At 46.8% G+C, this 26,359-nt stretch overlaps 3 protein-coding genes across 6 annotated transcripts in view; 1 reads left to right on the top strand and 2 right to left on the bottom strand.

Moving 5' to 3' along the window:
- The window catches only part of MSN (moesin), a 192,655-nt gene that overhangs the window by 129,697 nt on the left and 36,599 nt on the right, over positions 1-26,359 (bottom strand). The gene's annotated exons all lie outside the window — the stretch shown is intronic.
- LOC128406674 (potassium voltage-gated channel subfamily C member 1-like) lies at positions 87-9,687 on the bottom strand. Of its 3 annotated transcripts, none has more exons than XM_053374241.1 (3): positions 9,420-9,687; positions 3,519-4,047; positions 87-1,198 (listed from the first exon to the last, which is right to left on the bottom strand). In XM_053374241.1, exons 1-3 carry the CDS (start codon positions 9,458-9,460, stop codon positions 425-427), a joined length of 1,344 nt encoding a protein of 447 aa, XP_053230216.1. In that variant the 5' UTR covers positions 9,461-9,687; the 3' UTR covers positions 87-424. The 3 variants fall into 3 exon arrangements, with proteins under 3 accessions (XP_053230216.1, XP_053230219.1, XP_053230218.1); XM_053374244.1 differs by lacking the exon at positions 9,420-9,687 and adding an exon at positions 8,686-8,771; XM_053374243.1 differs by lacking the exon at positions 9,420-9,687 and adding an exon at positions 7,748-8,040.
- Positions 22,124-26,359, top strand: part of OPHN1 (oligophrenin 1) — a 127,217-nt gene continuing 122,981 nt past the window's right edge. Inside the window, exons 1-2 of one of the 2 annotated variants that reach the window (XM_053374236.1) lie at positions 22,124-22,342; positions 23,062-23,220. In XM_053374236.1, coding sequence (XP_053230211.1) covers positions 23,067-23,220 — 154 coding nt within the window. In that variant the 5' untranslated portion in view covers positions 22,124-22,342; positions 23,062-23,066. The remainder of the gene's footprint in view (positions 22,343-23,061; positions 23,221-26,359) is intronic. The other variant, XM_053374238.1, reaches the window with a different exon arrangement.

The raw sequence follows: 26,359 nt of genomic DNA, 5'->3' as shown, positions 1-26,359 counted from the left end.
CTCTTTTAAGAACATAAGACCATAAGCAGAGTCTGCTGGATCTGGTCAATCCACCCTTCTAGTCCAGCATCCTGTTCTCACAGTGGCCTCTGGGACACCAGCAAGCAGGACATGAGCACAAGGGCTCTCTCCCTTCCTGTGGTTTCCAGCAGCTGATACTCAGAAGTATTGTTGCCTTCAGCCATGGATGCAGAGCATAGCCACCATGGCTAGCGGGCATTGGTAGCCCTCTCTCTCTTTGGAAATGTGGGAGCACAGGTAGAGTGTGACCTAATTCAGTTGGCAGCACAGAGGAATATGATGCTCAGGTAGGAAGCTAAAAATTGCATCAAATCAGCTGAAGCATCTGCAGTGTGGCAGGAAGCTATCTAGAAGCCAGTTATCTCTTCCCATGAATAACTGGCAACATGGTGCTCTGGAGTCCTTAGGATGATAGCATTGCTGCTTGTTCCATCTTCCTCTTCCTCCTCTCCTTGATCACGGCAGCATCATAATAGCCCTTGAACTTGATCAGAAAGATAGGGATTGGGATGACTATGGTCAGCACGCCACAGAGTGCCGCACAGGCTGCTATCACTTGGGAGAATTCGGTGATAGGGTACGAGTCTCCATAACCAACAGTGGTCAAAGTGATAACTGCCCACCAAATGCAGGATGAAATGCTCTCAAAATATGATTCAGGTACTGGGTAAAGGACCTCTGTGTAGAACATGACGATGCCGAAGAACAGACTTTCAAAGATAAAGATGATCATGAAGATGAAGATCTCTCTGAAGACAGACCTGGACGTGTATGAAAGGACCTGGAACATTAGAGGGATTTCTATGAGCTTAAGGATCTTCAAGAGCTTGAGGGTGTACAGTGCACGGACAAAACCCAGCCAGGCTTGTCCATGTGTGCAAAGCTCGATGAAAATTGGAAAGAGGGAGATGAAGTCAGCTATGTTCAGGGGGCTGGTCAGGAACTTCTTTTTATTTGGGCAAAACGTAAGCCGCACAGAAAACTCAAACAAGAACCAGAGGACGCAGAAAAACTCCAGAGGGATGAGGTAAGGGAAGTATTTGTGAATCTCATTGAGGACGGTGTCAGTGCTGTTGTATTCATGTCCATAGACAAAGAACTCAATTTCTACATCAGCCTTCTTTATGAAAAGGATGCAAATCCCAATGTTGAAGACCAGGGAGATAGCGGCCAGAATCTGTGGAAAGAAAGTTCAGCTGTGTCACGAAGTTAGTTTGTGAGCTTTGTGTTAGGATACAGGAACATAAGAACATAAGAAGCACCTGCTGGATCAGGCCAATGAAGCATCTAATCCAGCATCCTGTCCTCACAATGGCCACCAGATGCCCCAAAGGGAAACCAGCTAGCAGGATCTGAGCACAAGAGCCTTCTTCCCTCCTATGGTTCCCAGCAACTGATATTCAGAAGCATTGCTGCCTCACCGGGGCTAACAGCCACTGATAGCCTTACCATTCTCCATGAATTTGTCTAATCCTCTTTCAAAGCTATCTAGGTTGGTGGCTATCACTGCCTCCTGTGGGAGTGAGTTTCCTGCTCTATGTGCTGCGAAAAGAAGTACTTTTTAAATCTGTCCTGAATCTTCCAACATTCAGCTTCCTTGGATGTCCAGGAGTTCTAATGTTTTGGGGCACTTTCTCTGTCCCATGCAAACTTATATCATGTCACCTCTTACTTGACTTTCTTCTAAACTAAAAATATCCAGACACTGCAACAATTCTTCATAGGAGCATTGTTCCATCCTTGATGTATGGTCTACACTGATTGGGGAGTGGATCTCCAGTATTCTAGAAAGGTTCTCCCCTCCCACCCTACTTTGTGGTGCCACTGGTGATCAAACCTGGAACCTTCCATTGGCAAGGCAGATGTTCCACCACCAAGCTCTTCCCCCTAAATTGTGGCATTGTGGCAGAACCCCATTTAGCCCCTGTTTGCTCAGTGGATCAGCCTTCCTCAGCCTGGTGCCCTCTAGATATCTTGCGTTACTATAAATCCCATCAGCCCCAGTCAATGTGACTGTTTTCCCATCGGCTCAAACTTCATTCAGTCATGCTGGCTACGTCTGATGGGAGTTGGTGCAAAATATCTGGAGAGCACTATGTTGGAGGACACTTCCCCAGATTCCCACAAAGAAGGAACTGCTCCATCTACCATCCTTGTGTCCTTAATGTACTGAGAGCTACTATTTCCCTCTCAGAATTAATGGTGCATGCATGGCTTTGATAGGTAGCCTACATGTGAAAAGATGTAAAAAAAAGAGTGTGTGAAAGGATATTGTCAGGAGAATCTTCTTACGCAGGCTGTGTGAAGAACGTGTCAAGAATGTTTGTGTAGAAAAAGCTCAGCCTTGAGCTCGCCTGATAGAGAGAAGGTACCCTGTTCTTCTCAATGAAGCAGGCATCTGGTTTTGATAATGCAGACATGTGTTTTCTCTGTAAACATAATTTCTATGTGTGTTTAAAGCTGAGGGGAGGGGATGCCTCTATATAGGCCTGTGTAATGTATAGGCACGTGAACTCCACATGGCCGGATTTTTTTCAGTTGGAACTCACTGGAACTCTGGCACCTCTTAGTTGGGCACTATTGCCATTATAGGAGAACAAGAGAGGCGTTTATGGTGAGTTCCAGCACCTCTTTTCCTAGAAAAATAGCACTGACCCAATAGTACAAAAGGAGCTTACAGATGTAATCCCAAAGCCTTTGCCTATTATTTTTGAGAATTCTTGGAAAACAGGTGAGGTTCCTGCATACTGGAGGCAGGCAAATGTTGTCCCCATCTTCAAAGGGGGGGGGGAGATCCAGTTAACTACTGACCAGTCAGCTTGATTTAGGTAGCAGGAAAGGTCATAGAACACTTAATTAAATGGTTGGTCTTATAAAAGGATGCTCTGATTACTAAGACCCAGCATGGATTTCTCAAAAACAAGTCATGCCATATGACACTCAGTTCTTTTTTTGATAGAGTTACAAGCTTGGTGGATCAGGGGAATGCTGTGAAGGTATTGTATCTTGATTTCAGTTAGGCTTTTGACAAAGTTCCACATGATTCTCTTGCAGAGAAGCTGATAAAATGTGGGCTGGACAAGGTAACTGTTAAGTAGATTTCTAGTTGGTTGACTGACTGAACTCAAAGAGTGTTCACTAATGGTTCCTCATCATCTTGGAAAAAAGGGAGAAGTGACACAAGGTTCTGTCCTGGGTTCATTGTTGTTCAACATCTTTATAAACAACTTGGATGAAGGAATTGAGGGGATGCTTATCCAGTTTTACAGGTGACATCAAACTGGAGGGGTAGTTAATGCTTCTGGAGACAGAACTGGGATTCAAGATGACCTTAACAAATTGGACCCCCCTCTCTCCTTGTTTTAAAGCAGCAAAGGGAGCCCTGTTTGGACTTCCAGATGTTGTTGGAGTCCAGTGCTCATCAACCCCAATGACCAGGCTCTGTGGAAGACCACAGGCTCCCCATTCCCATTTTAAAGAAATGCTCCAGCACTTACCTTTGCACTACCACTGGAAAACGGTTTTTCGAAGAGGGTCCAAATTCTGGGCTGCCACTGGGCCCTGCAACTATTATTCCCCCTTCCCACCTGGGCCAGGAGAGCCTGGTCATCTTCGTCTTTGCTGTCATCCCAGAGGGCGAGGTCTTCCTGCTGGCTCTCCATGTCGCTCAGCCTCTGCCAGCAACAGGGAGCCAGGGCGGCCTCACTGATCTCCCAAAAGGCCAGCTCCTCCTCAATGACAGACTTGCAGATGTATTGAGGGCAGTGGAGGTGCTTGGTCCTGCAGTAGTTCAGCACCTCTTCAAAAACACGAGTATCTCTGTCGAAGAAGAACTCTCCAGTGTTGGGGTCATAGTCAAACTCGGTGGATGCCTCCTGGGGCCCTGTGAGGCGGCTCAGTTTGGTCCCAGGGAAGGCTTGGAGGGTGCTAGCATAAGTCTTGTATCGGATTCCCCTGAAGTTCAGGGTGATCTTTTCTCTAGTAGATTTCATAATCCTGGCTCCTTGTAATTGCCAATGTATCCGCCTGTCAGGATGGGACAAGGGGCAAAGTATAGTCAGATGCACTGGAGGTATTTAAGTAGAGGTTAGATAGCCATCGGCCAGGTATTCTTGAGCTATGATCCCTGACCCTCGGGGCAGCCTTCCAATTCTACAATTCTATGATTCATTGGAGGCTTTTGAACAGAGGTTGGATATCTATCTATCTATCTATCATCTATCTATCTATCTATCTATCTATCTATCTATCTATCTATCTATATCTATCTATATCATCTATCTCCTGGCTTTTCCCCAGACCAGGACGCAAGGCGGCTTGAACAAATCACAGCAAAACAGATAAAATGCAACAAGCTAGAAATATTGTTATTAAAAAGTAATTAAACTGTACTAGAATTAAAACAATATAAAAACAGATCTATTTTACTTGGCAAACCAGGCAGATGGGCGGCATAGAAATAATAAAATTATTTTTATTGTTTTTATTATTGAAACATGGATAGTAAAAATAGCATAGCATTATTGAAAAGCCCTTTCCAAAGGCATGTCATCAGCCTTCATCTGCTGGTGGAATAATGACAAGCGGGTGGCCAGTCTGCTTTCTCGAGGGAGGGAGTTCCAAAGTTGCTTGCGGGTGTCCACCACTAAGAAGGGCCTGTGGGGGATGACAGGACCAAGAGAAGGGCTTTCCCCATAGATTCCAGAGCCTTGGTGGGTTTGTATGGGAGGATACGGTTAGGGTAGTGACATAGCTTGAGCAGCATAGCTAGTGGCTAGATTATGTCATACCCCTGATTAAAAAAAGGGACGTCCCATTCCATAATTATAATTTTACTGTTTATACCCCACACATCTTATTGGGTTGCCCCACCCACTCTGGGCAGCTTCCAATATATATAAAAACATAATAAAACATTAAACTTTTTTAAAAAAACCTTCCCTATACAGGATTGCCTTCAGATGGCTTGGGAATCTGACAATTCCATACCCTCCAACATTTCTGCAATGAAAATAGGGACATCGTAAGGAAAAATGGAACATTCCAGGATCAAATCAGAAACCAGGATGCCTTTTCTAAATCAGGGATGTTCCTGGAAAATAAGGACACTTGGAGGGTCTGCTATGTGTGTGTGAACCTGGGTCTCTTCAGTCCTATTCTAACCCTCTAACCCAGGGAAGGAAACCTCCCTTTCTGCCCTTGGGAATCTCCCTGGCTTCACTCCTAATCACATGCACCAACTCTAGGGGGTGAAGGTATCATCAGTCCCCTCAATATTGCTTAGCAGGGGGGTCATCCTCCCTGAATATTGAGGGGGCAGAGGAGACCGAACTGCCAAGCTGAGCACAGCACAACATCAACGGAAGACTGCACCGATCTGTGCAGTGGCAAGAGAGGCTGAGGGGACTGACCTGGCACAAGGTCCCAGTGGCCTATGCAGCATCTCCTGACACTATGGGGACCAGCATGGCCTAGTGGAAGGCTGCAACTGTCTGGGTGGCATCTCCTGATACCACACAGGTTGGTGTGGCCTTATGCTAGTCCTCACCAGTTTACCATGCACGGCAGGGACGTATGTGACGTCATAGGACATAGGTCACACATGCAATATTACATGTGTGCAACATGCGCCAGCCTCCCTAATCTTGGGGGCAACACGGTGCCTCTGCTCCTGACCAGCAGCAAGAGAAGAGTAGCCAGGATATCTGCAAAACAGGTACAGTGGTACCTCAGGTTACATACGCTTCAGGTTACATATGCTTCAGGTTACAGACTCCGCTAACCCAGAAATAGTGCTTCAGGTTAAGAACTTTGCTTCAGGATGAGAACAGAAATCGTGCTACAGCAGCGCGGCAGCAGCAGGAGGCCCCATTAGCTAAAGTGCTGCTTCAGGTTAAGAACAGTTTCAGGTTAAGAAAGGACCTCCGGAATGAATTAAGTACTTAACCCGATCTACCACTGTAAAACGTTTGCCACCATTGCCTCCCTTCTTTGCTTTTCTACTGCTCTCCCTGCCGCACACAAGGGAGAGATGCTTGAACATCCCTGGAGAAGGATCTGGGCACCCACTCCACCACTGATCTGCAGCAGCTGACCTGGTGCCAGGCTTCTGCATTTTGTGGGCAGGGTAAGGCGGGGAAAACATTGCTGGGTCAGTGTAGATGGTTTTTGGGCTGGATTGGTTGAGGTTTTGTTCATCTGCTAATTAGTGGATGGGAGTGCTGCTTTATTGCTTGAGAACTGCAAATGCTGTTTGTTACACTTTGCAGCGTTGGTGCGTCATTTTTGTTTTTCTGTTAAGTTGTATGTTATATGCAGGGGTTCTGAATATATGGGGCAGAGAACCCTCCTCAATATTTTGGGGCATGAGGCTCAGCCCCCCCCCAATTGTTGTCACCAGCTTCTTGGGTCGCTGCAACACTGTCTTAAAATTGCTGTTGTAATAGAGGGACCCAGTGACAGGAGCATTATTCATTGTTTTGCCCAAAGGCCATTGACATACTGAAGGGATTGGCAGGACTGAAATAAATCTTACGATGTAGATAGGATTGGATACAATAAGAAACTGTGGAAAAGTAACAGACATAAGAAAACCTGTTGAAGGGAGGGAAGGAAGTCAATGCTCAGCAGAGTGTAGGGAAAGAATGTGGGTAAATGATTGTTGAATTTTAATCTATTTTGTTGTTTGTATTAAATGAAACACCAATAAAAAGCATTTTTTTTAAAAAGACATACTGAAAGGATCACACAGATGACAAGCGACGAGGTGGATGGAGGGTGAAATATACTCGGAGTTGAGTGTTGATTTCATGCTCTTTATTTCAGCTCACGGTAAACAGTGAGTGAGATCTTTCCCCCCAAACCTCTGGTTATATATATCAGTACATAACAGAGGGCAGGAATACCCTCTTTGTATTTTAAAACACAGCCTCTGTTGTTATTGTTTACATACTAAGTAAAATAGATTCACGGTTCACTATCATTGCATTGCAGCGGGTTGGACAAGATGACCCTTCCAACTATACAATTCTGTGATGTTATGATTCAATAACAAGTTTTGCAGTGTGGACCCTAATCTTAGAAGCAGCCTGTTCATAAAAATCCAAGCACATGGATTGTGAAGAGGTAAGGATACAATATCCCAGATGGCAAATTTCTTACCTGAGAGAGAGTATGCTATATATAATAACATAAACAATGAAGCTGAGTCTATTCCATCCAGCATAAACAAAAAAGGGGGACTTGTAACGTCCCCCTTTTCTGACACCCCTCCAAAGTTACAGCAGCTATCTCTTGAGAGGAAGGGTATGTCAGAAGGAATATTGAACACCCACCCACCCACCCACCCACCCTTTGTATTAATGTAACATTTTTACAACTGTATTTTTGTAAAATTGTTTTTAAGTTGTCTGTTGCTGCTTCAGTTTTTTGTACACCTCTTAGAGATTTTTTTTAATATATTAAGTGGTGTAGAAATTAAATAACCAGTCAATCAATCAATCACTTTCCTCTGGGGCTGATGCATACCTGTGTTGCCACAACTGTTTGCAAACCTCAGTCTTGCATGCCTGTCGGCAATGACTGCTCCCCCTGCGCTATTTCTTTATACTTAGAAAATGCCGGATGTTTAACTCTCATCTCTACCCTAGAAGCCACAGGTATTGTACAGCCCCCCCCCCAAATCTACACATTTTCACCTGCTTAGGAAAGGTTTTTTGGTTCTTACCTTTAGCTGGGCAGTGTTTTTTTCCAGACCCTCAGAAAGACCAACCAGCAAGAGGACAGGCAAGAGAGAGGGGAAAACAGGATGTTCTGTGGCTTATATCCAAGCTTTGTGGCTCATAGATGCCAGAAAACAAAGCTAGCCTATAAAACAGAAACCCTCCCTCCATCCTTCCCTCTCTGGCTAGTTCTCCCAACAGTAAACTCACATATTTTAGGGAATATTTCACAAGGGTGAGCATTGCAACAAAGCAGATGGGCTTTGGACAGCATATTCTGTCCCCTTTGCACTGCCACCCATTGTTCCTGCTAGATCCTCAAAGGCTAGCAGTGCTCTGGAAATATGCAGGGTTCGCATGCCCTTGGCAGACTTTTGTGCCAGGAACTTATGCAACAGAAGAGAAAAAGATACGGGTGGGAGACTTAGAGTTGGTTTATTTCCTGGCTGTTTTCGTTTAGGCCACTGCTAAAGCACAACACACCCACACCCACCCCTATCCTCATCACATTTTTTTTAATTTTCCAGTCAGTTATGATTCACCTTGAGAATAATATGTTGCAAAGGCCCTATTTTGTGTTCTGTTTCTGGTAAGATGACTTCAGCCCTGCACCCTGGTAATCAAATATAAAAGAAACTACTGCACCCATAAAATATTTTTAAGGGGCAAAACAGGTAAGAGAATGCAGGATTTAGTAAGAAAGCACAACCAGCCTGCTGGATAAGGCCACTGGCGCATCTAACCTGGTGTCCTGTTCTCAGGAGAGTTCAGAGCAATCACATCCCAAGAGGGTCCTGTCCCTCCCATTGCTGCAGTCTCAGGTTCCAAGAGACCCCAAAGATCATGTCTGACCCTCACTGCAGCATAAAACAGACTGCTCACCTGTGTTCGTCCCACCATCTCCCTGCTTGCAAAAGGGACACTTTTCCCCCTGTTCACTTACCGTATCGTCCACTCCAGTTCTGGAAACTTCTACCTCCCGACTCTGGGATTGTCTTTTGCTGACTACCCAAAGCTTAGGGTTGGGTCTCTCCCCTCTGTGTCTGGCAGAGAGTGTTATATATTAAGATTAACTGCAGTTCTCACTCAGGGCCACCTGTATGCAAATGAAGGATTGAGAACTGTCGCTCACTGATTGGTTAGCTAGTTGGGAGTTGTTAGTGTTATAAGTTACTTAGTATTATATAAAGCAGCCAGCTAGGCTGCAGTGTGTCAGACTCCAGGAGCAGTTCTAACTGCTGTAATAAAGAGCTGTGAGTCTAACAGAGCTGTGTCCTTCTCCATCTTTCTCACTATTTATCATTGGCTATGAGGATGGGATAGGATGAAAGAAGACACAGTGAGAGCGGAACTGCTGAGCTGAACATTCAAGAGCTGAGATATCGCCGAGGCTAACGTCCATTCCTCACCATTCAACTGGCACCAGGAAAACATGGCATCGCTACTGCCTCTCCCCCTGTATTCGCCAGCAACCAAGTCCTGGCAGTCTTATCTCTCTCGTTTCAAATGCTACCTTGAGGCAAATGCTCTCACCAATTACGGACAATCGGAAAAGAGCTCTTTTCCACACTGTCTGTGGCTCAGAAGTTTTCGAGACAGCTAGGGCTCTCGTGGCTCTGCTTGTGGTGCAGGGACCTTGGGACACACTGACTGAGAAATTCAAGGGACACTACGCACCCAAGGTGTCCAGAATCGCTGCCCATCACACGGTCCATCATCGAATCCAAACTGAGGGGGAGACAATCAGTGAGTTCTTAGCGGCCCTCAGGAAGGCTGCATACCACTGTGAATTCTGGGACTTGGACGATGCCCTGCTGGATCAAATCATGTGCGGTGTGAGGGATGAGAAACTACAGCACCGTTTCCTTACCAAGTCTGATCTCACTCTCAAAGAGGCCATCGAGGAAGCTCAAGCCGCGGAGGCAGCAAAACATTCAACAGCGGAGATACGCAAGGCCAACAGCACAACAATTTCAAAGAAGCCAACCTCGGTTCACCATGGAGAGATCAGCAATTCCGAATGCTGCTCAGATGAAAAGGATGATGTTTGCTGCATCAAGCAGAAATGTGGAAAGGTCAAACGGTGAACGACGGACCAGTCAGACTGCGGGTTGCGGTGGCAACCACCCTCGGTCCAAATGCGGTTTCAAGGACACCATCTGTCGGTGTTGTTTGCATAAGGGTCATATTACAATGGTTTGTTGCTCGTCTATGCTCGCAGATATGCTACCGGCACCAGGAAACAAAAAGGCAAGGTATGCTAACAAGGACTGCCATGCCGTCACCAACTGTTGTTGCTCAGCCGAGCTGACAGTTGGCCAGGCTGACGGGTCTGAACACCGAAAAATTTATGTCACCGTGACTATTGAGGGCAAAACATGCAACATGGAAGTTGACACGGGCTCTGCCATGTCAATCGTCTCTTGGAGTACCATCAAAAGGTTGATTCCCAAATTATCTAAGAAACAACTGAACTCCACCTACCTGCATTTGAGGGATTATCAGGGAAATAACATTCCGGTTGTAGGTGTGGGCAAGTTCAAAGTGACCTTCAAGGACTTTTTGGGACCGCTGAAGTTAGTCATAGTAGATGGGAATTGGCCCAGCCTACTGGGACTGGACTGGTTTGTGTCCCCAGGGTTGGAAATCACAAGCATCCAAAGTGTTTCGCAATCAGAAATAGATGCCGTCGTCACGGAGTTTTCGGAATAATTCAATGGAACCTTGGGACAGTATGTGAGGTTGCCCATATCCTTTAACCTCGATCCGCTAATCACACCCATCAGAGTCAAGCCTCGACGCGTACCATTTGCACTCAAGCCTAAGGTGGATGAACAACTAGACAAGCTGATTGCACAGGGGGTCCTGGAACCCGTAGACAATGCTAAGTGGGAGACTCCCATCGTGACGCCCTTCAAGCCTGACAGGTCAGTACTGTGCTGACTATAAGTGCACGATAAACAAGGCGCTCCAACAGCATGCGTACCCCGTCCCTGTCATCCAACACTTACTACACTCACTGGGAGAGGGCAAGGTTTTTGCGAAACTCGACCTTGCTCAGGAATACTAACAGCTGCCCGTAGATGATGCCACTGCCGAGGCACAGACAATCGTCACTCACCATGGGGCCTTCCATTGTCGTTGGCTGCAGTTTGGAGTCAGCGTAGCACCAGGAATTTTCCAGAGCTTAATGGAGCGGCTCCTACAGGGTCTGCCTGGCATTGTACCCTACTTCAATGATGTGCTCGTCTCAGTGGGAACAATACAACAGGTTTTTGATCAGCTGCGGGCTGTCCTGACCAGGTTCCAAGAAACAGGTCTCAAAGTAAAGAGGGGGAAATGCCAGATTGTTGTACCACAAGTCGAGTTCCTGGGATACCTGGTTAACAGCTCCGGCATTCACCCCACGGAAGCAAAGGTCAAAGCTATACAACAGGTTCGCGAACCACAAAACAAGAAGGACTTGTAGGCCTTTTTAGGTCTATTGAACTTCTATAACATGTTGCTGCCACACAAAGCGACCGGTGCTGAGCCACTCCATCGGGCCCTGGCAGCTTGGCTACCTCTCCAGTGGTACCTCGGCATTCTGCCTACCTGAAGGATTGCGCATCCAGCCTACCTGAAGGATTGCGCAGTATTATGTACCTGTACTTCTAATCAAACCTGTGGCTAGCTTATATGGTATATGGTTGTAACAATTAAGGATTTTTTGGGGGGTGGCTAACACCTCATCTAGGTGGGGGAGGGGTATTATGTATTAAGATTAACTGCAGTTCTCACTCAGGGCCACCTGTATGCAAATGAAGGATTGAGAACTGTCGCTCACTGATTGGTTAGCTAGTTGGGAGTTGTTACTGTTACAAGTTACTTACTATTATATAAAGCAGCCAGCTAGGCTGCAGTGTGTCAGACTCCAGGAGCAGTTCTAACTGCTGTAATAAAGAGCTGTGAATATAACACAGCTGTGTCCTTAGTCCATCTTTCCCACTATTTAACAGAGAGTCAGACTTGTTGGTGGCTTTCTTGAGGGTTTGATGACTCTGCCTTTTTTTCACAAGGGCACATTCCCAGGCGATTTCCTGGCCAGGAATAATGCTGTCTGCTTAAAAAATTCTAACCACTTCACTGAATCCAGAGATTTTAGGGGAGTCTTGCTCTCCAACTTATAACATTACTTTTATTTCCACTACAGTTGCTTGTCAATATGGGGGAGACCCTGAGTGATAGTAGCTGAACAGGTCTGCACAACTTGCGTAACCCACCAAGCCGCACATCTACCAGCACTGTGCTATGGCTTACTAGAGCAGGGGAGGAATCCAGTTTGCATTTCTACTTGAACCCCAAGTTCCACCACCCTGGTGCAAAAGACAGACACTAAATCCTTTTCAAGTGATCATTTCTTGCTTGCTTGCTTGCATTTTTATCCCACCTTTTTTTGTCCAAGGAGCTCAAGGCAGAGTTATTCCCCTCTTCATTTAATATCAACAACAGCCCCGAAGTAGGTTAGGCTGAGGGTCAGAGACTAGCCTCCAGGGTTACCCAGTGAACTTCATGGCTGAGTGGGGATTTGAACTTTGGCCTCTCCCAGGCCGCAGGTCCCAGTCCAACACTCTAGCCACCACTGGCTCTCACCTGGTGTTCTGTGGAAGGTTTAAACCTGGAAGGAACGATGCAGCCACAAGTCCACCACTGGCCTTTCCATGCTAAGACTTCAAGCCTGAATCTAAGAAGACACCTGCACCAGACATTTCAAACACCATGATACACTTTAAACAGTCATGGCTCCCCCCACAGAATCCTGGGAAATGGAGTGTGCTAAGGATGCTGAGAGTTGTTAGGAGGCCCATTTTCTACTCCCAGGATTACAATTCCCTGTGGAGAGGGATTGGTTGCTAAAGCATTCTGGGGATTGTAGTTCTGGGAGCAGAATAGGGGGTTCTTTTGTCTTTCGCTGCTTAGGCTTGAATGTGGGGAAACCCAGGTTCAAATCCCAGCTAGGAGGCTCACTGCTTCTCAATTATTCTTTTCTTTTCTTTTTAAAAAAAAGTTTATTCAAATTTATACAAATCAAAAATAGAAAAAAACCAGTACCATAATATACCGTGTTTTTCGCTCTATTAGACGCACCGGACGATAAGATGCACCTAGTTTTGGGGGGAGGAAAACAAGAAATAAGAAAGCAACTCAAAGCATCCAGAGCTAAGAGGGAGCGCTCCTTCATCTTTGCTCAGGAGGCTCTGCAGGGCTATCCCTGAAGCCAGGAGAGCAAGCGGGATCGGTGTGCACCGATCCCTCTTGCCCTCCTGGCTTCAGCGAAAGCAAGCCTACTGGCTTTCCTGCCGCAAGAGCCGCACTCTCTTTAAAGGGAGCGCAGCTCTTGGGGGCTTTTCTGGGTGGTGGAGGAAGGGACAGAGCCGTGCGCTCTGTCCCTTCCCCCACCTCCCGCAAAAGCCAGGGATAGCAGCACGAAGCCTCCGCAGGGCAGCAGGATGAGGCTTCGCGCGGCTAAGCCAGAAGCTAGAACAGCCAGTGGGATCGCAGCGCAGCAATCCCGCTGGCTGTCCTGGCTTCTTGCTTGGCCGCGCGAAGCCTCCCCAGCCTGGGAAAGGCTGCGCGTGGCTATCCCATAAACCAAGACAGCCAGCGGGATCGATCCCCGCTCGCTGTTCTGGCTTCTTGTTTAACCGCACGCAGCCTCTCCCAGGCAACGGGAGCCTTCATCCCCTGCCCAGGAGAGGCTGTGTGCAGCTAAGGCTCCCCCAAGAGCCGCGCTCCCTTTAAAGAGCATGTGGAGCATGTGTGCAGCTCTTGGGGGCTTTTCCCCGAGGAGAGGAGCCTTTTAAAGGGAGCGCTGAGCAGAGCCTCCTGCCTGCATTCGCTCCATAAGACGCACACACATTTCCCCTTACTTTTTTGGAGGGGGAAAGTGTGTCTTATAGAGTGAAAAATATGGTAAACTACATAAATGCACATTCACAACTCAGATTAGAGGCATATGTCCTGTCAGCTGATGCAGGAGTGCCAACTTGAATAAAATATTGGGGTGGCCCAGGAAAGCCATGCCCCCACATAACTGATCACATGACACGGCACATATACACCATTTGAATGACAATTGCCATCAACTTTGGGGTGGAGCAGGCTGAAGATACCTTGGCACCTATGAGTTGGCTGCTATAAGTTAATGTACGTATATTGAAAAAAGAAGAAGCAAATCTTAATATTCCTTTGGATCCTACTCTTAACTGAAAAATAAATTCCAGCTAACAGATGCCGAGAAAATATTGCATATGATTGTCGTGGGCCTGATATTTAGATACTACTCAAAATTCCACAAGCATCTGAAATGTTAGCTAATGCGAATAGGCTTTGAAAGAGGATTCGGGAATTTTCATGAGAAGGCTGTCAATGGCTGGTAGCCATAATGACCATGCTCTGGGTCCATGGTCAGAGTTAGCGATGCTTCTGAATGCCAGTTGCTGAAATCCTCAGGAGTAGGCGAGTTGCTCTCGTGCTCAGGTCCTGCTTCAGGTTTCAGGGGCCTCCCACTGCTGCCGTGCTGCTGCCGTCGCGCGATTTCTGTTCTCATCCTGAAGCAAAGTTCTTAACCCAAGGTACTATTTCTGGGTTAGCGGAGTCTGTAACCTGAAGCATCTGTAACCCAAGGTACCACTGTACAATCATATAACAGATTTGAGCAAAACTGGTCAGGGTTCATTCAATTTACTGAGTGTTGCAAAATCAAACCACATGCATGTATTGCCTCACAACTTAATTGCCTCTGCAAGGTCACTGTGACAATAATATCAAACCAAAGACTAGCCCAGGACAGTTTGCCATCTGAGGCAAAGGACATGATTGCGTCCCCAACACATTCCAGGTACAGATGCTGCCCAGGCAGGCAACTGAACCTTGCCTGAACACTGGTAATGGGATCATTGCCTTCTTCCCTGGCACCTGAGAGCAGCAGGGTCGCTTACGGGGCACAGGGTTTACGGAGCACATGACAAATTCTTTTCCGTCCTCTAGTATCTTGCCATGACTCCCTGCCCCACAACATCTGACACTCTGCCTAATCTTAATTGCCAGTATATGCGGAGGAGGTAAGGAGAAGCAAAGTTAACCCTGCATTCTCCATGCCCCACCCAACATGCCCATGCATGAAATGGTTTTTCTCAATTTGTTTTAGCCAGTGGTGAACTAGTGGCTATAGTTTAAGACCAGGACTGCGAGACCAGGGTTTGAATCCCCCACTCAGCCATGGGACTCTCATCCTAACTTATCTCACAGGGCTGTTGTGAGGATGAAATGGGGACAAGGATAACTACGTACGCCATCTTTAGCTTCTTGGGATGGGGGAAAGGTGGGATGCAAATGCAATACACCAATAAATACCATAAATAGTTGTCTCTGCAAATTCTGCTTGATCATTCTTCCTTCCTTATTTTTTTATGCAAATTGATAATTTAGATTATGCCAGGGAGATTATTCTTTTCAACCACCAGAGGGTGCCCTACTACTGCAGCATTTGAGGGATAGATGCCTGTGTGACTGGGAAATAGAGCTAGAGACAGATGTTCACCTCTAACTAAACAGGGGTTTGTTGTTGTTGTTTAGTTGTTTAGTTGTTTAGTCGTGTCTGACTTCATGACCCCCTGGACCAGAGCACGCCAGGCACTCCTGTCTTCCACTGCCTCCCGCAGTTTGGTCAAACTCATGCTGGTAGCTTCGAGAACACTGTCCAACCATCTCGTCCTCTGTTGTCCCCTTCTCCTTGTGCCCTCCATCTTTCCCAACATCAGGGTCTTTTCCAGGGAGTCTTCTCTTCTCATGAGGTGGCCAAAGTACTGGAGCCTCAGCTTCATGACCTGTCCTTCCAGTGAGCACTCAGGGCTGATTTCCTTAAGAATGGATAGATTTGATCTTCTTGCAGTCCATAAATAGGGGTTAGTTTTTTTAAAAGGTTTGCAACATACGGTAAAATACTTGTGAACAGAGGCAATTGCAAGGATGTCTATGCAACAGCAGAGCAATGTAGTAGAGATACAGCTTTTTTAAAAAATCAGTCAGCTAATTAAGAGAGAATGCACATATTAATCAGATAGCAGTTTTTTAAATATATATATATATTATTCAAGTTCTTATTGAATACTATAATTGTTAGGCACTAACTCAGAAGAAAAAAGCAAGCAGTGGTTGGGACATGATACAACGGCACAAGACTGTGCCGGTGTGGTGCTGTGGTTAGAGTGTTGGACTAGGTCCTGAGAGGATTAAGGTTCAAATCCTCCCACTCAAGCCATGAAGCTCATTGAGTGTGACTTTGTGGGGCAGTCACTCTCAACCTAAACTACCTCACACTCAAGTTAATTGCGCACAAGATGTGATTGCACTGCATTGCAATTGTACTGTGGTACCTCGGGTTACATACACTTCAGGTTACAGACTCCACTAACCCAGAAATAGTACCTCGGGTTAAGAACTTTGATTCAGGATGAGAACAGAAATCACGCGGCGGCAGCAGGAGGCCCCATTAGCTAAAGTGGTGCTTCAGGTTAAGAAGAGTTTCAGGTTAAGAACATACCTTCAGAATGAATTAAGTTCTTAACCTGAGGTACCATTGTAATTGGTATTTGTCAACTTGATATAAATTTCCTTGTATTATTCATATATTGTTGTTATAGTCATGTGTCTTTCAGCACTTTTTGTGGTTGTTCCGTATAGAATTGTGCCCTTAGACATGATTTTTTTTTGGGACAGCAGAAGTTACATCTGGTTGGGATTGCTGCAATTCAGCAGTGCTATTGTGTGTCTCTGAGATCTTGCTCAGCTCTTGCAAAGTATCCTGTTTGGCTTGTGTCCACCCTGTCAGCCTCCAAGGCCCATAAGCAGTAAATTCAAACTCACTCTCAGAAAGAGGATATTCATGTCAACCAGTTTACTTCCTCTTTCCTCAGCTGGAAAAAAAAGAATCTTATAGATTTGTAAACAAAGGAGTTTTGTCTGAAGTTCTACCTTGGCAGATGGCTCCAAGTGCTTGCAATTCCAGGGAAGACATAACAGTCAAAACTTTGGCATGAAAAGCTGTTAGGTTTTGGATAATTATTTTGTGGTTACAATAACCATGCATGCAATGCTTTTAGGAATAGGAAATGAGCATGAATGGGAAGACTACTGACCTGAGACAACCCATATATTTTATTCCAGAGAATTCTTAGTGCTAAGCCAGTGGTTCCCAAACTTTTCTGGGCCTCTGCCCCCTTGGTTCTATAAATTCATCCCCAATTTCTGTCCCCCACCCCACCCCCAGATTACCAGATTATGAAAAGCATTTTTCAGAATGGCAGTTTGAACAACCTACTAAGGAAGGCAATAACACAATAAAATTCAAAACAGTAACAATTCATTGCACATTTATTCAAAATCCAATATTTTTGTTGTTGTTTAATTACCACATTTTTCCGTGTATGACACCCCCATGTATAAGATGCTCCCTGTTTTGTGGGATTCCAAATTAAGAAAACACCCCTCAGCACTACACGTGTAAAAGACGAGCCTCAATTTTAAACCTAATTTTTTGGTTTAAAAAACCCCAGTCTTATAAACGGAAAAATACGGTAATGCAACAAAATTTATGACCTTGATCCTGTGATACCAGCTTTTCAAAATCTGCTGGTCACCTGAGATGTTTTGAATGCAAAACAGGCGCTCTGCCATTGCAAGCACAGTCCAGAACATGCAGCTATTTTTCTTCTTAGTGTGTTGTACTCTGGCATAGTGAATTAACTTTAACAGCACCCAGACTCGTCTCCACCCTTCGTCCCTTAGACTGGGAAAAATCCTGTGTAGGCCTATGTTGGGAGTCCTGACAGGGAGCTGTACAAAACTAAGTTAAGTTGCCAAGCAGCATTGTGCAGCCTGGATTCAACGGTGTTTGATGCAAGCGGTAATCTCTTTTTAGTCTCTTGTTATTGCAACTGTTTGAAGTCTTAAATTATCGTTGTTAATTTTTCTGGTTGATAATTTATTGTTTTATCTTTTTTGTGAAATGTTTTGAGAGCCCCCCCTTTTTTACAGTTAACTAGTTATTGGTATATAGATTTTATGAAACAAAACAAAACAAATAAAAACAATAAAGAGTTGACAGTCAACACTTCTGCCTTCAATAAATGCCTCCCTCTTAAGAGAGTTCTTTATTTTAACTTAGACATTTCTTGGGTTTCCCACCTTCTTGGTTGGATCAATCTATATGTAACTTATAACAAAAAGGGAGGGAAAGGTTATCAACATTTTATTTTGGTTGCTTGTTTTGTTGTTAAAATAAAACCAGGGGTGGAGTGGGTGGGATACTTGCCTTTGTGTATATTTCCACACAGAACAGTGGGGTAGGGAAATGACTCTAGCTAATTCTGAAGCTGCAATAATTGCAGGGAATAGTGAACTCAGATGGAAAGAACCAACAGAGCTGAGTTTTGCAGGGCCTGAGTGAAGCAAACAGTCTGTAATCTCCAAAGCTTCTCATTTTATAATGCACACTGGTTCCCAATGCCAGGGACATACAAAGTGTGTCTCCAGCGGAAACAGCAAGGAAGATGGGCCAGATATCTGAGGCCATCTGCAGCAGCCCAGAGTTAAAAGCCTCCATGCAGAGAAAACATTTCCGCCCAACCAAAGCCCAATTGAAACAATTGGCGAATGGACCAGCTGTTGATGGAGGGTTTTGTCTTTTTCCAGATAAAGTTGCTTGCTATGCTTAAGAATAGGATTCTTGTGGGAACTTGTTCAAAAGCAAAGCAAGATAAGTTTTTAATGGAGGAGGATTAACTCTAGAAAAAGCTATCAGGCATCAGCTTAAGCTCATAATTGCACCCAGATAGCACATGAAAGCGTATTGTTGGGGCTCAGGACCTGCACATGATAAAAACAAAGAGCCAAAGTGGCTATGCTCTGCCTACACACTTGGAGGCTGTAATGCTCCTGAGTATTAGTGGTTGGAGGGACGCGGGTGGCGCTGTGGGTTAAACCACAGAGCCTAGAACTTGCTAATCAGAAGGTTGGCGGTTCGAATCCCTGTGATAGGGTGAGCTCCCATTGCTCGGTAGCTGCCCCTGCCAACCTAGCAGTTCAGAAGCATGTCAAAGTGCAAGTAGATAAATAGGTACTGCTACGGCGAGAAGGTAAATGGCGTTTCTGTGCGCTGCTCTGGTTCGCCAGAAGTGGCTTAGTCATGCTGGCCACATGACCCGGAAGCTGTACGCCGGCTCCCTCGGCCAACAAAGCGAGATGAGCTTGCCCATAAACTCCAGCATCCTCTAATCTCTGTGGACACATTACTGCCTCCAACTACAGAGGCAGATCATAGCCCTCATGACCAGTAGCCGTTGATAGCGTTGTGCTCCTCCATTCATGAATTTGTCCAATCCCTTTTAGAGCTATTCAGGTTGGTGGCCATCACTGCCTCCTGTGAGAGGAAATGCTCAGCTTCATTGGCTGTCTGTGAGTTTGAATGTTATGAGAGTAGGAAGAAAACTTGTCTCACTCCCATTGTCTCCATGCCATGCATAATTTTATAAACGCTCTAAACGTGCAGCCCTATACAGCCTTCCCTGGGGATAACCCCTGCTGAACACAGCAGGTATTAATCTGGAGGAAACATCCACGGGATTATCATTTAGGCTACCTAAAGCTACGTGGACCCTGATTCAGTAGTGAACTCGAGAGAGGAAAGATGCACAGCCGGACCCTTCCACACCCTCTCCGCCCACACTCTGGAGCAAGCAGAACTCCGTTTTCGCTCCCCAGCTGGTAGGAGAGGCGAGGCTGGGGAGAGACCGGTAGGAATTTCATTCCCGATGAGGCAATTGTCAAAACAGATGAACGTGAAGCGGGAGGAATGTGTGTTCATTTTCCTGTTATTTTCCTGTTTTCTAAAGAAGTGGGGGGACGACTCCAAGATGTTCTTGTGGAGAGGCACGCGGCCGTCTGAAGGCCTCCCCCCAGTAAGATCATGAAGTCAAGGAGCTTGAAAATTACCAAAATGCATCACTTGAACTAATGCAAAGGACTGGAGAGAAAAACTACAACTCCCACTCGCCCTTGCGCGCAGTACTGCATGCAGAGGTTGAGTGGGCGTGTGCCGTGTCCCGACCAGCTGTTTGCATTTTCACCTCCAGGGGGTTCCCCCTTCTCCCCGCCCCCCCCCCCGCTCAGCGAAGCTTTTTTGCAGCCGTAAATGTGGTGGGGGTGGGATTAAAATGGGACTCCTCCTCTTTCGCAGCTAGAGCTTAGTTTTAACGCTTTTTGCTCCTAAGAAGGCAGTCAGGAAGCATTGGGACCAGATTCTTTCCTGTTGCAGGAGCATCTTATTGGAAAACAGACCCCGCCTTAACCCCTGCAGGATGCTGCTGCTAAAGACTCAAAAGGAGGTTTTCTTACATTTGTCCCTATTGAAAATCATTTTGTTAGCTTGAGCCCAGTTCTCCAAACAGTTAAGGTCATCTTTGAATTCTGATTCTGTCTTCTAATCTACAGCTTAGCTACCCCTCTGAGTTTGGTGTCATCTGCAAATCTGAGGAGCATCCCCTCAATTCCTTCATCCAAGTCATTTATAAAGACATTGAGCAACAACGGGCCCAGGACAGAACCCTGCGGCACCACACTTGTCACTTTTCCCGAGGATAACAAGGAACAATTAATGAGTACTCTTTGGGTTCAGTCCGCCAACCAGCTACAAATCCACGTTCAACCCACCTCTTACCACCTTCCTTGCAAGAATATCATGGGGGCCTTTGTCAAAAGCATTACTGAAATCAAGATACAGTGGTACCTCAGGTTACATACGCTTCAGGTTACAGACGCTTCAGGTTACAGACTCCGTTAACCCAGAAATAGCACCTTGGGTTAAGAACTTTGCTTCAGGATGAGAACAGAAATCATGCTCCTGTGGCACAGCAGCAGCGGGAGGCCCCATTAGCTAAAGTGGTGCTTCAGATTAAGAACAGTTTCAGGTTAAAAACGGACCTCCGGAAAGAATTAAGTACTTAACCCGAGGTACCACTGTACACTGTGTCAGAGATTTTGAACCTCTTTGGGACCAAGGCTCCCTTGACCAACCACATTCTTTCTGCGGCTCCCTGTGGGGCTCAGGAGCCCAATTATGTCACCCCTTGCCTGCAGAACTGGCAGCCTCTCACCCTTTTTTGAACACCCTCCCTTGAGGAGTGTTTCCTCAACTTCTCTCCCCTCTTCTTGGGAGTCCCCAGGGCAACCACTGCTGCTGCCCCTGGTCTCTGAGCCACCAACCTCCCCTGCTGGCACCATTCACCTGCAGAGCTTATAGCCAGGGCTGCTGCAATAAACAGCTGTGCAAGCCTTTGGGAGGCAGAGATGCAAGATAGCACCAGAGGAGGGAGGGAAGCAAGGAAAGAGGAACAGAGGCCAACATTGCCCACGACACCCCTGACCACCATTCAAGGCACCCCAGGGTGCCATGGCACACTGCTTCAAAACCACTGCACTATGCCCACAGCATTCTCCTGACCCACCAAGCTTGTTACTGTATGTACTCCATAAAAAAAAGACTTCTCTCACCCTATTTACTTATTTATTGCATTTATATCCAACTTTTTCCTCCAATGAGCTATTCCTCATTTAATAACCGCAATAACCCTGTGAGGTAGGCTGAGAGCTGCAGTGACCCAGTGAGTTTAAAGGCTTAAGAGGGATTCATTCGTTCGTTTATTTGGAGCATCTTGGGCTGATCAGGACAAGACAGTCCCTGCCCACAGGCTTACAACCTAAAACCCAAACAAAGCAGGACACGCAAGAGAAAAGGGACGGGGAGGGAAGAAGAAAACCCAAATCCAAACTCAGGCACCATTCTTCTAAAACAATTTCTAAAAATGGGTTATAAATCTCTGCAGGTGAAGAGGCGGCAGGCTCGCTTTTCTGCTCCCAATTTCAAAGGCAAGAAATACCTGCTCACAACTCATTCATTTGGACAGGAAAAAGGCAGGCAAGCAGGTGCGGGGTACCTAAGCTGGCCGATCTCTGGGGAGCAAGTGCGCCTACAATGGTGCCGGGATGTTGCCTTTCCCGCAAAGTCTTTGGCTCAGCCCCCCTGAACCCCGGCTTTTCTGGATTCCTAGTCTGGCTCTCTAACCACTACCCAGCCCTGCCCCCTGGAGTACAGTACTTCCCACCGCCTCCAATGAACTGCAGAGTTGCAAAGTCAGAAGGGGTCCCAAGTGACATCTAGCCCACCTCCCTGCATTGTGGGAAGCGACGGTGGAGAAGCCTCGCGAAGCCCCCGGGCTGCGCCTTTAAGGGAAGGGCAGGCGGAGCGGTAAGAGGGCGAGGCGCTGGGCGGGTACGGAAGGAGGCAGGCGAACAAAGCCCAGCCCGTCTCTGGCGCTAGTGGGAGGGGACTTGCAGCTGCGCGCCGGGCTGGATAGTGCTTCTGCGGTCGCCTGCTCCACCTCCAACTGGGTCCATTCAGAGCCGGCGCGGAAGCCCAAGCGGCCGTGGGAGAAGGAAAGAGAAGAGCCAGCCGGCTCCCCGCTGATGCGGCGTCAAGTCGCCGTCACACCAGATTTATCCAGGTAGTTTCTTCCATTTGCTCCCAAATCTTTTTCCTTGCGTCCGTGCAGAGGGCCGTTGGCACCGGCGTAGCAACTCCTGCCGTTGCCTGGGGTGGGTGGTTGGACACGCAACTCCCCCCACAACCATGGGGACGGGGTATCCAAATGGGCGGGGCGCGCCGCCCGAGCAAACGCATCCCTCCCGGCCAGCCCAGCGCTGCTGGAAAAAACATTGCGGGGCGCGCGGGACTCGGGAGGGAAGCTTGCAGGCCGGCGTAGGGCAGCTGCACTTCTCCCTGGTGTCCCTTCTGGGTGCCCTCCCGGCGCTGCATCCCGCAGTGTTTTTTCCAACGCTGCTGGGCCCGCTCGCGGCCGGGAGGGATGCAGCGGCCGGGGAGCCCTGCAGGCCGCGCGCCACCCGCGGCGCACCCCGCGGCCCGCCCGCTGGAGGGCGCCCTGCCGTCCCGCCCCTCTCTTCCCTTCCTCCGCTATTGCCGTTGGTGGTGAGCAGCCGCGGTCATCCCCTGGATTCTCCTCTTCGCCTCACCCCCTATCTGGGCTGCCCCCCTTTCACCCCGTCTGACGTATTCCCTCAACAAGACTGTGATTATAAAGGGAGAATTGCGGGGTGGGGGTGGGGTGGTTGGGCTTTCTTCTCTCTTTGCAAAATAAAAGCATGACTCTCATCTTTATTACCCTTCTTTCCATCATCTTATCCTCCCCCCCCCCCATCAAAAAAGGAGCCATGGGGCACCCTCCGCTGGAATTCAGCGATTGTTACCTGGACAGCCCTGACTTCAGAGAAAGGCTCAAATGTTATGAGCAGGAGCTGGAGAGGACCAACAAGTTCATCAAGGACGTCATCAAAGATGGGAATGCTCTCATCGGCGCCATCAAAAGTAAGGAGAGCAAGAAAACTCACCTGTATGTGTGTGGGAAAAAGGCCACAAGAGCAGATTCAGGCCCAGTTGATCCCCGCTTCCCAGCAGGGGCAACCCAGCTAAAAACATTTGCACTGGGTATAAAATAATGCACCACCTCATTTTTATGTCTAATGATAAGTATAATACAGTGGTACCTCTGGTTATGTTAATCCATTCTGGGGGTCCGTTCTTAACCTGAAACTGTTCTTAACCTGAAGCACCACTTTAGCTAATGGGGCCTCCCACTGCCGCCACACCACCGGAGCACGATTTCTGTTCTCATCCTGAAACAAAGTTCTTAACCCGAGGTACTATTTCTGGGTTAGCGGAGTCTGTAACCTGAAGCGTATGTAACCCGAGGTACCACTGTAATAGCAGTATTTGTTGAGGATCACACAACCATTTTGTTGCGTTCACACAGGGTTTTCTTTAGAAAACCGACAAATGTGACCGCATATCATAAGATGAGACCTCACTGTCAGATTGTCAAAGCACAGGAGCAAATCTTCACATAAGGTCAGAAATGCATAGTTCATTATTCAGAATTGTGCACGCATTGAGCACGAAAAATTTATTTTGCTAAGAATTACATAAAACATACCGTATTTTTCACTCTATAAGCTACACTTTTCCCCTTTTAAAAAGTAAGGGGAAATGTGTGTGTGTCTTATGGAGTGAGTGCAGGCTGCGCAGCTATCCCAGAAGCCAGAACAGCAAGAGGGATCGGTGTGCACCGATCCCTCTTGCTCTCCTGGCTTCGCTTCTCTGGAGAGGCGCTGCACAGCTTTCCCTCTCTGTGCAGCACCCGTTCAGCGAAGCGGGAGGAGAAATGGAAGGGGCTCTGTTTCTCCTCCCGCTTTGCTGGAGAGGCGCTGAGCAGAGAGGGAGAGAAATTTTTTTTCTTGTTCTCCTCTAAAACTAGGTGCATCTTATGGTCTGGTGCATCTTATAGATCGAAAAATACAGTATGCATGATAGTTAGGCCCCAGACAGCCCAGTAATTTGTATTGGCTCTCCTCATTGTGTGTGAGAGAGACAGAGAAACATGGTGCCTGAGTGCCTTTGCATGTGTTAGGATGGGGATGGGGATTTCTCCTTGCAGCCTTGATTTTTCTTTCCCCTCCACCACAAAAAAATATTGACTGTACTCCCCAGCTTTCAGTTGCTTTAGTTTTCATCAGGATTAAATGCATCAGTGCCTTGAGTGTGTGTCATTGACCCTGTCTGCACTGTACATTTAGAGCACTTTCATCCCACTTTAAAGCAGACATTGCTTCTTTCAGAGAATCCTGGGAACTGTGCTGAGGGGTGTTACGAGACCCCTATTCCCCTCCTGAGAGCTACAGTTCTCAGTGTGGTGTAATGATCAATCCCTCTTCCCAGGGAACTTAAGGAATTGTAGCTCTGGGAGGGGAATATGGAGGTTACTACTAACAACTCTTCATTACCCTTAAACTACACAAGCTAGGATTCTTTGGGGATGCCATGACTGTTTAATGTGGGATGATACTGCTTTGAATGTGTAGTACAGATTGGTCTTCAAATGTACTAGGAGGTAGATTAAGGCTGGTGTTGACTTCCTTGTGTTTGGTTAGGTGTCCCTAGCATAGTGCTGAGGATATTGAATTGTGAATCAGAAGACTTTGGATTGCTAGAGGAGCTCTGCTCTCTTGCAAGCAATGTTCTCTTGCAAGCAATATTAAACTTGCAGAAAGAGGCCTTATCGATGCTCCCTATAAAGACATCCGGTTACTGAGGCTCTCGGAGCAGTTTATGACACAAAACATGATTTAAATGAACCCAGGAATAAACACTTTCCAAACACACCCAGTAAAATCATTGCATGCTGACTCAGTCCTAGGCAGAACATCTCCATGCACTGAGCAGTAAAAGTTGCCTTTTAAAATCCTGCTGCCACCCACCTTCTCTGCTTTTTCTCGAGTTACAGGAGGTCTCTGTAGGGAACAGGCTCTACAGGGAGACCCTATTTCTACTGGCTCCAGGTTTAAGTGGGGCTGCTTCTGGAGATTTGTAAGGTGCAGTTCCTTAGAGTTCGCATTCCACAGAAAAAAACCCCCAGCACTCTTCCCCTCTCCCCCGCCCATTGTGTAGGAAGATGCATGTATATTTCAATGCATGGAAAGGGAAATGTGCAAAATGTTATCCAGAAATTGCTCATCGTGCGTTGTGTTGAATAAGCAAGAAACTTATCCACTCCTTCGAAGCAGCAGGAAAGATGAGCTGTGGTGAACGTTTCCTGTGCTGCTGATGACATCTTTATGGAGGAGAGGGCTATTGAAGGCTACTAGCCATGATGGCTATGCCCTTCCATGGTTGCAGCCATGCTTCTGAATCCCTGTAGCTGGAAACCACAGGATGGGAAAGGGCTGTTTGGCTCAAATCCTACTTGTGGGTTTCCCATTGGGGCATCTGGCTGGCCACTGAGAGAACAGGATACTGGTCCCCTTCTCCCTGATCCAGCAGGCTCTTCTTATGTTAGCTTATGTAAGGACACAGGTGGTCCCAAATTCCTATAAAGCAGGTGTGGTCAATTTAAAGCAATGGGCAGGTCAGGAATGCTCCTTTTTACCCCAGTCTTAGTCAGGATCTCCTTTTGCTGCCATTTGAATTCATTGGTTTGGATCCTTCCCTCTGAGCAATAGGAAACCAGCTTCCTCCATATTCCGAGGGATGGCCCTTCAGATATTTGAAGGTGGCTGTCATATCAATGATTTGACAACATGCTCCTACTCAGCAGTTTCCTATAGATGTTAAAAAGCATGGCTGGAAAAACTCAAACTCTGAGGAACCCCACACTGAAGACTCCACAGGGCCAAGGAGCAACCCCCAAGCTACACAAAGATTAGATGGGGAATGCCAGTAGTACATGTGAAAAGGATCTAGGGGTCCTGGTAGACCACAAACTGAACATGAGTCAACAGTGTGATGCCGCATCAGAAAAGCTTTTGCTATTCTGGGCTGCATCAGCAGAAGTCTATAGTGTCCCAATCAAGGGAAGTAATAGCTCTATTCTGCCTTGGTCAGACCACACCTGGAGTGCTATGTCTAGGAGGATATTAACAAGCTGAAAGGTGACCAAGATAATAGAGGGTCT

The sequence above is a fragment of the Podarcis raffonei genome, chromosome Z, assembly GCF_027172205.1.
Source record: "Podarcis raffonei isolate rPodRaf1 chromosome Z, rPodRaf1.pri, whole genome shotgun sequence".
Taxonomy (NCBI): domain Eukaryota; kingdom Metazoa; phylum Chordata; class Lepidosauria; order Squamata; family Lacertidae; genus Podarcis; species Podarcis raffonei.
Note: the sequence above shows the minus strand (reverse complement) of the source record. Positions and strands in the feature narration are given on the sequence as shown.

Bases quoted from the DNA above. Each gene is read 5' to 3' on its own strand.
- LOC128406674 (XM_053374241.1), bottom strand. From the start codon at position 9,460: ATGATGGACCGTGTGATGGGCAGCGATTCTGGACACCTTGG. The intron at 4,048-9,419 runs GTGCGTAGTGTC...CCATCCTGACAG, and splicing joins AGCGATTCTGGACACCTTGG to GCGGATACATTGGCAATTAC. The intron at 1,199-3,518 runs GTAAGTGCTGGA...TTCTTTCCACAG, and splicing joins TTTCCAGTGGTAGTGCAAAG to ATTCTGGCCGCTATCTCCCT.